Consider the following 15,852-nt stretch of genomic DNA (forward strand, 5'->3'; position numbering starts at 1 on the left):
ACCATAATCAAAACATTTTTTTGGAGTTGAACTCCTCTGACATGAAGAAGAGCTCCAGTGATAGCTGCCTAGCTGCCAAATTTGTGAAAACCTGGGAGGCAGACATCAAGTTGAGTTTGTGGTAGAAAACGGTTGCTTGCTTTGAAACAGTGGGTCATCCACCAGAGGATGGAAGAGGCAGCCAGGCCTTCATTACAATCCAGACCATGGCCATAACATTTTGAGGGGAAAGACAGTGATATTGTGAACATCCCACCACACGCTACAGCATTTATTGTGGCGGCTGCCACTCGTTCGGAAAGCTGGGTTACTGTAAAGCTTTGATTATTTTCTTAGCACGCTCTTTTTACTTCACATCTAGAGCTGTGAGCTCATAAAGAACACTGATAGAACAACATGACAACTCTGAGATAGCCTCAGGAGAAATATGGATAGTGATTAATTATGTTTGAGACATGTCATCTTATAATCAGAGGTGCCAAAGAACACACTAATGTTATTTACTACTGAGGTTAGATTTCCAACTCTACATTGGAGTGTTACTAGTATGTCAGTAGGATAAAGACACATTTTACTCTCACAGTTGGCATACAGATGTGTATTTGGGAATTACTGTGGATCATATGTGTAAGAAACCCTTTATAGAGGGCAAGTAATAACAGGGAGAGTGAGAAGATCATTCATGTTCTCTATTAAATTCTTATCTTCCCAGCACTTCGGCAATTGATGAGTTCAGTGAGTTGAAATATCAATGCATAAAATCTTGGCCCATATTAGACAACAAGTTGTTATCGCTAAAATACTTATGCGTCACTCAATTCTTAATATGCAACATTGGAGACAAAATGTGTTTTGAACTAATTATGCAGATTACAAATGGCTCTTAATTCTATTTAAACTCATGGACAAATTCGTAGTTATCAGACATTTTATTGCTGGTTTATGAACTTACTTGACCTAATAATGCTGAAATTATGGAGCTTTTCCCACATCCAACGTTTCCACAAATACCCAATAGCTTCCCCTGCAACAGAAATGTTTTGACAAATGTTTTGTTATCTTGAATATGATCATTTGCAACTTTTGCAATAACTTAATGCTACATATTTTAGAATAATAGAAAGAATGTAAAAACAAAATGCAATGTGTTCTGCAGTGCTAGTGATGAAACAACACCCCCAAAATTGAAGAACTGGATTATGGAAATAAAGTCAATAGATCATTAAGATTAATTTGGGTGTTTGGATATCACACACCCTGGACAGAAATACAGTTTTAAAGCAATGAATTAGCATTACAGGTAAAACGATTACAAACTTAATAAATTGAACAATTCAAGATAAATTAGACATCCTTAAATGTGTCACATGAAATAAAAGAAGAAATCAGAAATAAGACTTTGAAGTGAAGGAAAATGAAAAAGTCATGCAGGGCAAATTGTTGGATCCCACGCAGATAAGCATGTAAAATTATACTTGTATGCTGCAATTGAGCCCCATATTAGGCAAAAAATGATTTGTCTCCACTTCTTTTTGAATCCCTTAGGGCATAGTAGACAAAACTAATGATACTCCAATAACATATTTTCAGGACTTGTAAGGCTCTGGAAACGGAGAGGAGATTTTAGCTTCCACATGTATTCTATACTATGGGAGTAAGATCTGCTCATTACAAATCTCAAAAGAGAACATCCATGGTGGAGAATTAGCATCGAATATGCTCATCATTAATAGAAAACATCTCTGCCAGATCGATTAGAAGGGGTCGCCCCTTGGTATCAATTTACAACAAATGGTATTCCCATTCGCTTCATTAACTAAAAAAGTCTCCAAATGGAGCTACAGGAATAGCCCACCATCAAACCTATCAAGCCACAACCAACAAACAAAGGTGTAGACTAAAAGCCTTGAGATCAAAATAGAAACAAGAAATTTGGAAGGCAAAAAGGGCACACCATGAATTGATATGGGCCAAGCTACACTATGCCAGAAAGACCAATAATATAAAGGTGTTTTGGAGAACTATCAACTAATTGGCTAATGATGGCTGTAGGGCTAACACCTTGAGAGCCAAAACTGCGCCTTTAATTTTCACCTTTTGTACCCTGCGTGACAAGCTTTTATGCCCCAGCCAAGATCATTTGGTGAAAATCATTAAAACAAAGCTAGTCCCTGCATTATCTTATAGATCAGTAATTTTCCACAGTACTCTCACCAATTTACTGGCCCAACTACAAATTAAAGCCTTTAAATCCATCTTCAGAATCCCAAAGAGCTGTGGGCACACTGAAATTCAGTTGCAATTTGCCCTACAAAGGCAATAATTAGTAACACAGTCGGCTTATTTAAGAAGTCTACATATTCTGTTCCGATCGGATCCAAGTTCCTTACCCAATCTGTGCTGGCAAGAACTTATAAATCATGAATTTGCAAGTGTATGGCGATCTTATTTATCTGAGTGACTTGACACTTTTAATTGGCAGTCACTTGGACTCAAGACAGTAAACAAGGAGATACAAACGTTTTATCTTTTACAAAAGACAAAGAGGCTCTAATAGAAAAAAAGGCATGCCTGGACTGTTATCAATTCATTGGAGAAACTTGAGCTCCAGCCTTACCTACGATTGCATATACCAACACGTATGAGAGATGCGTATCTCAAGCTAAGACATGGTAGGTACCCAACCAAGGATGGCACGCCCAGGTGGGTACAGCGATGGCAAACAAATTGTTGCAGGCTATGTGGATATTCAAAGGAATCTTTTATGCACATAGTTTGCATCTGCCCTTGACTACTACAAGCACAAGGTACTTTGTTGAAACTATTGTTCATTGCCCTTAGAACATGCCTCCTGCCCTTATTTTCTGTCTATCTGGAAAATCAATCCCTCTGATTTGTCGCTTTAACATGTTTTTATTTTTGGCAGAAGATATGTTGAAATTGTCCTAGAAATCTCTTTAAGTAGAAATAACATGGCTAATTCAAAGTGCACTGTTTTCATTGCTGTAGTAGCGATGTGATCATTGCAGCACTTAGGACAGTTTTAACAGGGATGGTGCTATTGATGTACTTTAGCGATACCTCGTACAGTTTGAACTATATGAAATATCTATGCGTTTATGGACCTTGAATGTTCATTGTTTTAGTAGCAATATGATTATTGATGCACGTTAGCAATATTTTATACTACTGGTTCAATGGCAGTTTTAAATAGGAATGTTTTTATTGATGCACTTTAGCGATATATTTCATACTGTTTGTACAATGTTTTTATTCCCATTTATGTCCAATGTTAGGTCTTGCTACTGGATATGAAACTTTATAGATTATTTTATGTTTTCTGCACATTGTAATGATTTTAATTAATCAGACAATTAATAAACTCACTCAATCTGTAAAGAAGAGGTTATTGTTTGTTTGATATTTGTGTTATTCAGACTGTTAAAATTATGACAGCAGTTTTTACAACATTACCTGAGTCAGTGCGTTGATTATAATTGGTATATGAGGCTACACAATATTTTAATACTGTTTTTAATGCGTATGTATCTATAAATTACTGTGGAAGATCTTTCTGAATGTTAGTAGTTTTATATGATTTTATTACTTAACCAACAGATTTTAACTAACTTACCTATGGGATAGGAAGCAGTGACTAAAACTGTTTCTAAGTGTTTGCCTAAATGGGAATGGCCTATGCACCAAGTTAAATCTGAATGTTTTCATTTATTGAATGATAAGTGAGGATTGAGTTTGTTAAAGCCTTTTTGACTATTCACAAATGAATAAACTGTTCCGAACTGAACTGTTCTCTCTACCCTGTCTGGTTTATATTTAAGTATTTAAGATTTGTCTTTCCTGCTGCAGTCAAAAACTGCTTCCTAGTCCACTAATTAGTAGAGTTGACAATATCGGGGCAACATGTTTACCACTTTAAATGACTAGTTGTCAGTTAACTCACTGTTGCAGTGGCATCACAACCTTTGTACAGCAGTTTTATTAACATTTTATCTGTTTGAGCTAAACATATTTTTTTATTAAAATCTGCAAATCATGCAGTAGTTGATGGGTTAAGTGGCATATTCATATTAACATGAAAGACACTACAAACATTCACATTTTTCCAGTCCCTGAATACAACTACAGACTTACATTTCAATGATTTCTGCATTCATGACTTTGATTTTCTGAGATGTGTTCTAATAAAACCCACCTTCTGTACTTTGAATGCCATGTTGTGCAGTATGGTAGAAGTGGAAGTCTTTCCTTCTTCTGAAATTTCTCTCCCTGAGGCTAGGTCTAGATTTTTGAGGGAAGGTTTTGCATTGATTCCATTTTCATGAACGACTCCACCATTAGTGATTCCAGTGTTTTCATCCTCATCCATGTTTCTCCAGGATAGCGTGGCATTGTTCAGCTGAAGAGCATATTGTGAGTCTTCATCTTCCTTAACATAAGATGGGGGATTTTCCCTTATGAGAATGTTCTAAAAAAAAACATATTTAAAAAAGATGAACTTTTCTAAAACTAGACTGCTTTAAATTGACTTCATCTTAAATAAGAAAATAAGTTATTTACCTGTAACTGTGGTTCTCCAGTATTGGTCTCTTGCATAGATTCACACGCTTGAATCATTCCCCGTCATCAAAGTGGGAGTCCCACGGTACATTTAAAGCAGTAAGTAATTACTTTAACAGTTCAAGAAAATTGGGGTGGTAGGTCCCAATCCTGTACTTGCCGTACTTTGTTGAGCAAAATGCAGTTAGGGTACTTGTCCTGGACAGGGGGAAACCCCTAACCCCCTAATTGTAAGAAGGTTCCAAAGGATAGTCAGGACAAATCAGAATAATCATGTTGTTCGGAAACAATTCCAGTGCTGCATTGTATAACCAGGTCAGAGGTGACCGCTTCCGGTTCAGTTCCCCATTATCGGGCGCCCGACCCGGTTATATAACGCGGCACCATCATACATAACGCCACAGAAAGCGAGGCCAGGTGCTGATGCCGATCACGATATTCAACTGAAACCAGGGAATTATGCCCGAGATTCTCCAGCCAGACTATAGATTTAGAAGAGCTTCATCAGGATTATTCAGGTCCCTTTAATATTTTAAGACACCCTGAGGAGGCCCCAGGCCGGATGGCCGCCTAAAAGGGGCGAAACACCTGTTGGCTGTTACCACTCTTTGGCCATTCGACTCAGAAGCTTTGTAATGAGTCACACCACCTCTACCTATAAAAAAGCATCAATATGAACACTGCGTAATGGAATTTTTTCCGAACAACACGGTTATTCTGATTTGTCCTGACTATCCTTTGGAAGTAATGACTTTAACACTGAAGTTATTGGAGAAAAAACATTCACTTTATTATCTTGTCCTAGTCATTAGGAATGGTCCAAACACCAGCCAATCAGGTGACCCCACCCTTTAGAACCCTCACCACAGAGGCTCCAGACTTTCTGATTTTCTAGCACAAGTGAGAATTTAAGAGTATGAAATAGTTATGGGAGCCTCTATGGGGAGGAGGGTGGGTTACATGTGAATCTATGAAAGATACCAATACTGAAGAACCACAGTTACAGGTAAGTAACTTATTTTGTTCTCCAGCATTGGATCTTCCATAGATTCACATGCTTGATTCAGAATAGATAGCAGTGATACTTTAAGAAAATATTGATATATGAGAAAAACATACATAACATATGTATTTATATATAAACATATATATATATATACATCAACATAGATGTACTCTTGTAAAATATCGATTAAATCTTAACTCTGTTTTAAATAACATAATAGGTATAATGCAATAAATAGGAAGGTGAGAAGTAAAAGAGGCTCACCTTATTGAAAGAGATTACAGAGGACTGTTTGCCCCACAGCTGCATCAGCGTTGTCTGCGGCATCCAGACAGTAATGCAGAGTAAAAGTGTGCCTGCTGGACCAGGTTGCTGCTCTGCAGATCTGTTGTTTGGGCACATTGGCAAAGAGGGGTGTTCATGAGCATATAGCTCTGGTTGAGTGGGCTTTTGCTGTAGAAGATAGTGGTTTTGTGCTTACTGGTGGCAAAACTATATGGCTGATGATATCCATCATGCTATAGTCTGTTTACTAACAGGATATCCTTTTATGACGTTTCCATATGCCACAAACAGTTGTGTATGCTGACAATCTTCTGCAAATAGAATGTAATACATCTTTTGAGATCCAGGTAATGTAGGGATCTTTCTACGGGTGTTTGCGGATTTGGGAAAAAAGTCTTTAAGATGACTGGCTCATTTAGATGAAAATCCGACTGGATTTTAGGGATGAAAGTTGGATTAGTACGAAGGATTACACACTCCTTTGTGAATTGAAGGATAGGTTGCCTAATAGTGAAAGCTTGTATCTTGCTTACTCGTCTAGCTGATGTAAGTGCTAGTAGAAGAGATGTCTTCTACGAGATATACTTTAGTCCAGCTTTATGAATGGGCTCAGATGGTCTTTTCAGTAATTGAGCTAGCACAATGTTGAGATGCCAAGGTGGGGGTGGCAGCATTATTCGTGGAAACATCCTAAATATTTCCTATAGAAATTGTTTTATGATTATTGAAGAGCAAAGTGATTGTGAACGATTATTGTTGCTGAAATCTGTATATTACGGCAAGGTGGACCTTTATGGAAGAACGAGAGAGATCGGATCTTGTCAAATTATGGAGATACGGAAGTATTTGCTCTGGTGGTGACTGGATAGGATGCACTTTGGAGTTTGAACACCAGTGACAATCCGAAGGGATGGCTAAACCAGCAAACTCATAGTGTTCGGGAGCCAAGTCGATAATCAAAGAGATTTCCGGTCTGGATAATAGACCTGGCCCTGATTCATTGTCAACAGGTTCAGTATTGGTCGTAACTGAATGGATTGGCAGTCCAAGAGAAGGAGGAGTTCCATAAACCAGACCTGGTGGGGCCACCTGGGTGCTATAAGCAGGATCCAACAAGGTTCTTTCTTCATTTTACAGAGTACCCTTGGGATTAATGCAATCGGAGGAAAAGCGTGGGCATATATCTTTGACCATTTGATCAAAACACTTTCACCCATGATCCCTGACGGAGTTGCCAACTGGTGAAGTACTGACATTTGCGATTCTTGCTGGTTGCACACAGATCCAAACTCGGTTTGCCCCACAAGTGAAAGAGGTGGTCTAGTGTGGGTTGGTGCAGTTCCCACTCATGGCTGGCAGAGCTTGCCCTGCTCAGGGAATATAGAAGAACATTGGATACACCAGTTCCGCTGTTAAGTCTATATCATGTTGAGTTGCCCAGTTCCATATTTACTGAGCTTGAAGAGACAGTGCAGTCGATCTTGTTCCACCTTGTTTGTTTAGTAGTATTGTCTGTTCGATTTAGCACTGAGCCCTTGATATTTTCAAAAGGAAACACATCAGAGCCATGAAAATAGCCTTGAGTTCCAACAGGTAGATAAGTAACAAATGTTGCTGGATGTTCCATTTGCCCTTGACTGTCAAACCTTGTATGTGTGCTCCCCAACCCTTGAGGGAGTCATCTGTCATAATTACATATTGCGGTAAGTCGATCAAGAATGAGCAGCCTCTGGATACATTTGGGACATGCGTCTACCATTGAAGCACATCATTCATCTGTGGTGTTATTCAAATGAGATCCTCGGAGGAGCCTGAGGTCAGTAACCACGGAGCGTCCAGTTCTTCCTATAGAGGCCTCATGCATAAGCGGCAGTTGGGAATGAAGGGAATGCAGGAAGAAAGCATTTCTAGTAGCGACTTGTACCTTTGTATTGAAATTGTCATTTTACGAGGAACAGAGCTGCCCAACTGTGTATCTTTTCCTGCCTCTCCTGTGATGCTATGGCCTTGGCCTGCAGAATGTCGATAGTTGCTCCTAAAAACATTCTGACATTTGAGGGTATTAGTTGAGATATTTGAATGTTGATGAACAGCCCTAGAGGGTGAAATATTGATAGGCACTCTTGCGTATGTCTCTTTGCCACTGATAAGGAGGTTGCTTTTATAAGGCAATCGTCGAGGTATGGGAATATTTGAATTCCTGCTTGTCGTAGATGAGCGGACACCGGGGCTAATATCTTGGTAAATACTTGAGGTGCTGAACAAAGGCCAAAAGGCAAGACTCAGAACTGATTATCCACGTTGGCCACTCTGAAGTGTAAATATTTTCTGTGTTTGGAATGAATGGGGATGTGGAAATAGGCATCTTGAAGATCCAAGGTCATCATGTGATCTCCTTGATTCAAGAGTTGTAGCACTTCCTGAAGAGACAACATATGAAATGTTTGGTTCTTTAGGAACTTGTTGATGTGGTGAAGATCCATTTTCCTGAGTTTTTTCTTATGAGGAAAAATCTTGAATAAAATCCTGTCCCTCTTTGCACTCTTGGTACCACTTTGATCACTCCCTTGCGCAACATGATGTTTATTTGAGACAGCAGTTCTGTTAGATGGGAAGGAGGAGGGCTCCAAGCTGGAAAATTTGGAGGAATCAGTTAAAATTCCAATGTGTGTCCATTGGAAAGTATATCAAGAACCCATTTGTCTGTTGTTATCATGGACCATTTGGTGTGCAAACAGGAAATCTTTCCACCAACCTCTTGGAAAGCGGTATGAGTTGTGGCTGACATTAGGGATTCATCACTACTTCTCAGAGGTGTCTCTACCTCTGAAGGATGTCTTTCCTCTATGGTGTTTGTAGGAGGCAGCAGGTGGCTGTTTGTATGATTGTTGATGTTGTTGTGCAGTGGAGTATCAGGATTGTCCCTGACATGGCTGAAATTGTTTGTACTGGTTGCAACCTCACCGAAAGGAGGAAGTGCCACAAAAGGGCTGTTTTTAAATTGCAGGTTGCCTAGCACCTTCGCTGTGTCTGTATCCTTTTTGATTGCTTGTAGAGCTTCATCAATGTGCTGACCAAACAGGGATTTGCCATCATCAGGCATATCGATGACCTTAGTTTACACCTCCTAGCGGAAAGAAGTCACTCTCAATCATCCGAGTCATCTAAATACTGCCACCCCAGCCACCTGACGGAAGCCTATCGACGATACGTCTACTGCAAAATCAATTATTTTTGTTGAGATCCTTTCTCCCTCCTGACGGATCTACCTTTGTAGTGGAGACGGAGTTTAGATGCACACATTGCTATGTTAGCATAAGCGTCTTAGAAGTTAGAAACGCCATCTTGCCACTTTTGTTGCTTTTGCACACAACACTGCAGATAGATGTTATTATATGAAAACTGCTTGCCTGCCTTTTCTTCACATGAGAACTGTCTGTTGTTCACATCCCTAGATGTGCACCGCGACCTTGGTCTGAACATTGTGTGCAGAAACAGTCAGGGCCAACAAACAATGTATGCTTTTGAATTCAGGTTGATCGGCCCACGCTCTAGCCATAACACGCACAAAGCTGCAAATATCTGAAACTCGAGCGCCTTTAATATTGCAGTTTGCCTGCATTAGACACATATTTTGGAGAAGAACTTTTCCAGGTACAGAGCAAAGCTGATCTTGTGATGTGATTCACCTAAGATGATATTTACGGTATGGGGTTCCCCATTCAAACCTAGAGACCTTCTATTAGTCTAATAATACTAGCTTACTAGCGAAGGGAGGGTGGTTGTATTCCACTATCATTTGTAATATGATTTCTCCCTTCATTTTCTATGGTATTGTAACAATGCTGATGGTTTTTATTTTTAATCATTTGTCTGCTTATGTTAGCCAAAGTACTGCATCTTAGGACATGTAGTTTATAAAATAAACGTTTTAAACTTTACTGTGTCTCTGATTACTCTTGTTGTGGACTGATATGAGAATAATAACTAACAGGTATTTCTGATTCCCACCATTCCTGAGAGTACTCTAAGTTGCATGTTCTGGGTTGTCTAATCATTGGTAGCTTCGAGATGATATGAAGAGCGAATGAGACACTGATGCTAGTCGGATAGGGGTTCTGGGTACTGAGGTGAGTTTTTGGTACACCGCAATTCACTGAGGTCCTGGTTTCCTGCGCATAGTTCTGTGCATGAGCAGAATCCCTGCAACATGGCGCACCTAACGTTTGTTCTTATGATTTGAGACGCCTTAGTAGTGCTTATATTAGTCCACGACGCTCTCACTCTTGTTTCCGGATAGCGGGAGTGACGGTTTTAACCTACCTATTAGTTCAATAGGTTCAATCAAGCTTGTCAATTAAAAAGGTTTTTATATTTTTGAACCCTTGTGCTACTATAATATAGATTGTTTTTCTTCTCTGTGTCCTTATGGCTGCGGTCGATACTGCGGCGCATAGCCGAGCACCTCTGCGGTGTCATTTGACACAGTTCTGGGTACCGGACGATGGGATGGCTGTTATTTTTGTGGTGAGTGCCGATGCATCATATCCCTACGAGTTGTTTTACTCTTGGGTCACTATGCCGGCAGTGAATGCGGACGACAGTACGTTTCACTCCTATACTCCCACGCGGGTCCCAGCGAATTATACGCCATATAGGACGCAGGAGATTCCTATTTCGGCTTGGCAGCATTGCATTTGGTTTAATGGCACCCTTCCCCATACGGTTACACCGGTTTGTTTGGTGGGGGCACCTGTTGTTGCGGGGCAGCCATCTGGTCCGGCCGGGATTGTCATTAGTCCCGTCATGGTTAATTCGGTAATGGGCAATCGCCCCCAGAATAAGGACGATTTACCTTATTGGCTTGCTGAGAAATTTGACCAGCTGGAAGCAGTATTTCCGCACTCTACTCCTGTGGAGAAACACAGGATACTCACCATTAGTGTGCAGAAAGACTTAGTCCCACAGGTGGCCGATTGTGACAACTGGGGTAAAGTGTTTGCAGCGGTCTACTCGAAGTGCTTCGGCACCCCATCTATGGCCGTGCTTCCCTCCGTCGTCAAACGTGTTCAAGATCAACATGGTCCGGAGGCGGCGGTCAAGTTGGGAATGAGGCTTGTCGGTGTGTTCGACGTAGTTGCCACTCTCATCCTTGGTAACCTCAAGGGAGATGCAGTTCACTTTCAAGTGGCGAATGGTTTAGCCCTCGTTGACGAACTCGAAAAGCCCCGAGAGTTGCCTAAAATTATTGCGGAGGCTTATAGAACTATTGGCCGCAGTAGTTTGGGGATTAAGCCAACTATTGTCATTCCAGATGTACAACAGCAAACTAAGGCGAGTTCGTCTTTCAAAGACGATCGTCTAACTTTTCCTAAACAGAATTGGAGAACTAAGAAACAAGGAAAGCAGCAACAGAAACAGGGGTCTCGTCCTGCGTCACCGGTACAGGCGTCTAGTGAACGCACATATGATTTGCGCGATCGCACTAGGATTAAGTCACCTGACAGATTTCGGGTTACTGAACAACATTCTCCTCGTTCTTCACAGGAAACATCGGTCTCACAGTCCGGTGGCGGAGAACGTGGCAAGGGTCGGGGTGCCCAACAAGGACGTGAGCAACCCCGTCAGCCTGACGGTAAGAGCAAGCAGAACGAATTTGCACGTCAACGTCCCCCGTTTCAGAAGAAGAAGGTTGCTGCGCAAACAGCGAGGTATGCTACAGATAGTGAGAACGCAACTTTGGAACCTGACATGGGCACTAACGCTACTCGACAGCGCAGCGGAGGTTACAGAAGTGCGGCAAGCACTGCGTCCATATCTGGAGGCGACAACAACTGACACGTTCATTACTGTAGAAACTGCAGATACTAGAGTGGCTCCCCCTGACAGACTACATGACATAGTCCTTTTGATTGAAGGTGACATACAACGTACAATACAAGGGATTTTTTGGGATAATCAGACCTCTACATATGATATTCTATTAACAGAGGCGGACTGGCCCCCAGCTTTCATTTTGGCTGCTCCTAGAGGGGAGGAGGTAATCCTCCCGTCCTTCGCGCACACAGTGCCAAAGAATCACGCTCAAAGATATGCAGAAGAGTGGGCCCAGGTGCTTGCTCCGGATCTGAACCGTACTCATGTTGGGTGGGATAAATTGTCACCAAGCCATGAGATTCCTTTACGGTCTATGCCCCAACCGCAGCCCCAATATCCCATGCGCCGCGAAGCTAGATCTCACGTCGCAGAAATCCTTGAGCAATTGGAATATCAAGGTGTTATTGAAGCCTGTGTGTCACCAATGAATAATCCTCATTTCACTGTAACTAAACCTGATGGGTTGTACCGCATAGTTTTGGATTACCGGCATTTGAACTCTCATTGTCGGACTTGTGCTGTACAGAATACCCACAGTTCTGCCCTCATTGATAGTCTCGTGAAATAAAGGTTTAAGACCCCACTTGACATATCCAATGGCTTCTTCAGCCATAATCTGTCCTCTATTAGTAGTCAGTGGACAGCGTTTACTTCTGGCAGCAAACAAAAACAGTTTAAGAGATAAGCCATGGGCTATAAAAACAGCCCTGGTGTCTTTGCCGCACGTGTAGTCTCTCTGTTGGAGAGCATTGACCCTGATGCGTACTCGTATGTTGACGATATCTATCTCACAGACGACGAATTATGGCTGCATCTGTGTCGCTTCGATCACATCATTGATATGTTTGCGGACTTCGGTTACAAATTCAACTTTGCAAAGTTGCACATTGCAGAGTATACAGTGTTGTTTTTGGGCTACGAGCTCAACAATGAAGGTCGAGGTTTAGCCCCTCACTTCTTGGAGAAGTGCGCATATTTGCATGCTCCGACAATGCTGAAAAAATTACAGTCTTTGCTGGGTTCTCTGAATTTCGGGCGTACTTACATTCCCGATTATGCCCAGCGTATCAAGCCGCTATATGCCTTGGTACAACCTACTTTTTCTAAATCGAGCTGGCTGCAAGAGCTTTCAGCTATTTTGCAATCTTTGCAGGCTGATCTTCTTGCTTCGAAATACTTATTGACACGTGATAACCACACTAACCTGGTGACAAGAATTGTGCCTGGCGCAGTGGGTTTCACGTACTTAACGTTCAATGAGGGCGACACAGTCCCCATTGCCTACAAGTCACACCTGTACACTTCGGCTGAAATGTGCTTTTCCACGGTCGAAAAAGTCTTGACTGCAGTGCAAATGGCGATTCTTAAAGGGCGAGCACTGTCGCAAGGGAAACGCATGTTGGTTGTCAAACCGTATCCTGCTCTAGAGGCAGTGACGAAAGCCAGTGTACCTAATTCTAAAGCTTTGCATCCGCATTGGATACAATGGGCCACTTCCTTGACATCTCCACATGTCACCTATATCTTTGATGCCTCATTACAGACTCAGGAGTATTTGCAGTATGGATTTGTTCATCCAGCTCCTCTGTCTTTGCGCCCGCTTGAAGATTACCATTGTGTCATTTACACTGACGGTTCGTTGCAACCGGCGACGGAATCGAAGCATGCTTATTCAGCCGCCTGCGCAATTGTAGCGGGTACTTTCATGAATGGTGAATTCAAGTCTGATGTCGTGCATACGCAGTCATTGGGTGATTGTACCGCACAGTTGGCAGAGCTACGTGCTCTAGTGCTTGCACTGGAGTTTGCTGATCCTCGTGTTACTACTCTTATAGTGAGTCACTCGTTTTACTGTGTTCAGTCTTTTAACGACAATTTATTCTTTTGGTCTCAGAATGAATATTGCGATTCCAAAGGTAGCACAATCAAGCATAAAATGCTTTGGGTTCGGGTGGCAGAACTTAAACAGAATCTGCCTCTCGTGAATGTAATTCACACTCTTGGGCACCAGCGAGTTGGTGTCCACGCTGTCGGCAACAGCTTGGCTGACGAGGCAGCGAAAACAGCAGTGGCAACATATCTAGTAGCAGCGGTTACAAGAACCAAAAGTAAGATTGATGATGACATCTTGGCAGCTATTGCTGCAACAGAGAAGGGAGGTAATTACCCTAGAGGTTTCTCTTCTCGGTACTCTTATAATTTAAGTCCTGATAAAGTCCCCTATGTGAGAATTAACGACGTTGGTGACAGATTGATTCCCAACGCGGACTGCAGACCTTCCTTGATAACAGCGGCTCACGAAGGTATGGCCTCTGCTCATGCCGGCATTTCAGCAACTGCTACTCTCTTACAACAACGTTACTGGTGGCGCGGGTTGTATAAACAGACTTGTGCTTATGTTCTTGATTGTGACATTTGCCAGCAGATTAAACCTTCGACTGCTGCGTGCCCACCACAAACTCAGTTGTACATATCTAATAAACCACTTGGCTGTGTTTATCTAGATCACTGCAGTCCTTTCTCCTCTGATACTGCGTACAAGTACATCTTGGTTGCAGTGGATTCGTGCACACGATTTCTTTGGGTATGGCCACATGCTCGAACTGTCATCAGAGATTTGCGTGTCTTTGTGGAAATTTTCGCATGTGGTACCCTTCCTTCTGACCAAGGTCCTGCGTTCGCCTCTAAGGCGTACAAAGAAGCCATGAGATCTTTGGGGTCCAAGTCAAATTTTCGTCTCCATTCCGGCCTGAGGGCAATAGTGTTGTGGAACGAAGGAACCGTGACTTAAAGCAATCCCTGACAGCTAGGGTTTTAGGCACTGGCAGGAATTGGTTAGCCCATCTGTATAACGTAGATCGTGCACTTAATAATCTCCCTAGAAGGTCTCTGGGTGGGCGGACCCCATACGAAATGCTCTTTGGCATAAAAATGTTTGTCCCGGACCTTGATGGTCTAGACATGGCGGCGTCAGCCGCACCCTTTGACGTAGATGATCACTATGCTGTATTACAGAATCTACAAGAGACCAGAGACAGTCTTGCAAAGGAACACTTGCCCACCACAACTGATGCTGCGCTTCAGATTCCGATAGTCGGCTGGCTACCTCGAGTTGGTGACCTGGTCCATGACAAGGTGGAGAACAAGAAGGAGTTCGGCCCCTCTTATCGTGCACCAGTACCAGTGCGCGGCGTGCAGGGTACAAGAACAGTAATTTTACCTCCACTTCCTGGTCGCAAGGATAACAGGTACATCTCCATTGATAATGTCAAACTACAGCGAGTGGCCGATTCTTCTTAGTATGACTCCAGCGGTCTCTTGCCCTGCGATGCTGAGAAATTCTGTTTTTGCATGAAGTTACTAATCCTTTGTTGCCACCACCGGCTGGTGGTTCACCTGATGATACTGAGTATACTTATCCCACAGATGTGTCGTTGCCTGGTTTCAATCAACTGCAGTTGACCAGTCACGTTTTTCATTTGACACTAACTCTATGACTTCGAATGCCCCATTGAAAATTTCTATTTTTGCTGTTTGGTTTAAAAAACATTTTTTAATTCCCCCTTGGACTTATATTTGGCTGATGCTCATAAGTATTTTTTTGTTTATGTCCATTGGATTTGTGGTGGTATTTTTTCGTCTTGTAAATGGACACTATCTCAACGAAAGATCTGCAATTAGACTAATTGATGAAACTTTGGCCCCCCACTCCTCATCACACATCATGAAAAGGGACCAGACGTTTGTGAATATAATTGCCTGGCCTGTGTTGGATGGGATTGTGTGGGATGCTGTAAAATTTCAATTTCAAGGACCCACAGAGGTTATTAATGTCCCCAATGTACTTCGTGTTTCTATGGGTGATATTGTGAAACAAAACATCCGCTCTGATAATTGGGATGTTAAGGCCATAGAGGCACTATTTTCTAATTTAAAATATTATGCTGCCTTTGATGCTGAAGATTTGTATTTAGACACTGCTAATTATGGAGAACTATTTTGCTACCAACATTATGGCAATCATTTCCTACATAAAGCCAATACCTTTAGAAATTTTGTAAATTATACAGAATGGGAACACTGTCCAGCACCAATGGAAGGCAGCT

At 41.9% G+C, this 15,852-nt stretch overlaps 1 protein-coding gene across 3 annotated transcripts in view; it reads right to left on the reverse strand.

Moving 5' to 3' along the window:
• The window catches only part of ABCC12 (ATP binding cassette subfamily C member 12), a 907,115-nt gene that overhangs the window by 528,000 nt on the left and 363,263 nt on the right, over positions 1 to 15,852 (reverse strand). For all 3 annotated transcript variants that reach the window (XM_085640128.1, XM_085640130.1, XM_085640129.1), the window contains exons 11-12: positions 4,214 to 4,486; positions 953 to 1,024 (exon numbers count right to left, since the gene is read on the reverse strand). In XM_085640128.1, coding sequence (XP_085496254.1) covers positions 953 to 1,024; positions 4,214 to 4,486 — 345 coding nt within the window. The remainder of the gene's footprint in view (positions 1 to 952; positions 1,025 to 4,213; positions 4,487 to 15,852) is intronic.

The sequence above is a fragment of the Triturus cristatus genome, chromosome 12, assembly GCF_964204655.1.
Source record: "Triturus cristatus chromosome 12, aTriCri1.1, whole genome shotgun sequence".
Classification (NCBI taxonomy): Eukaryota; Metazoa; Chordata; class Amphibia; order Caudata; family Salamandridae; genus Triturus; species Triturus cristatus.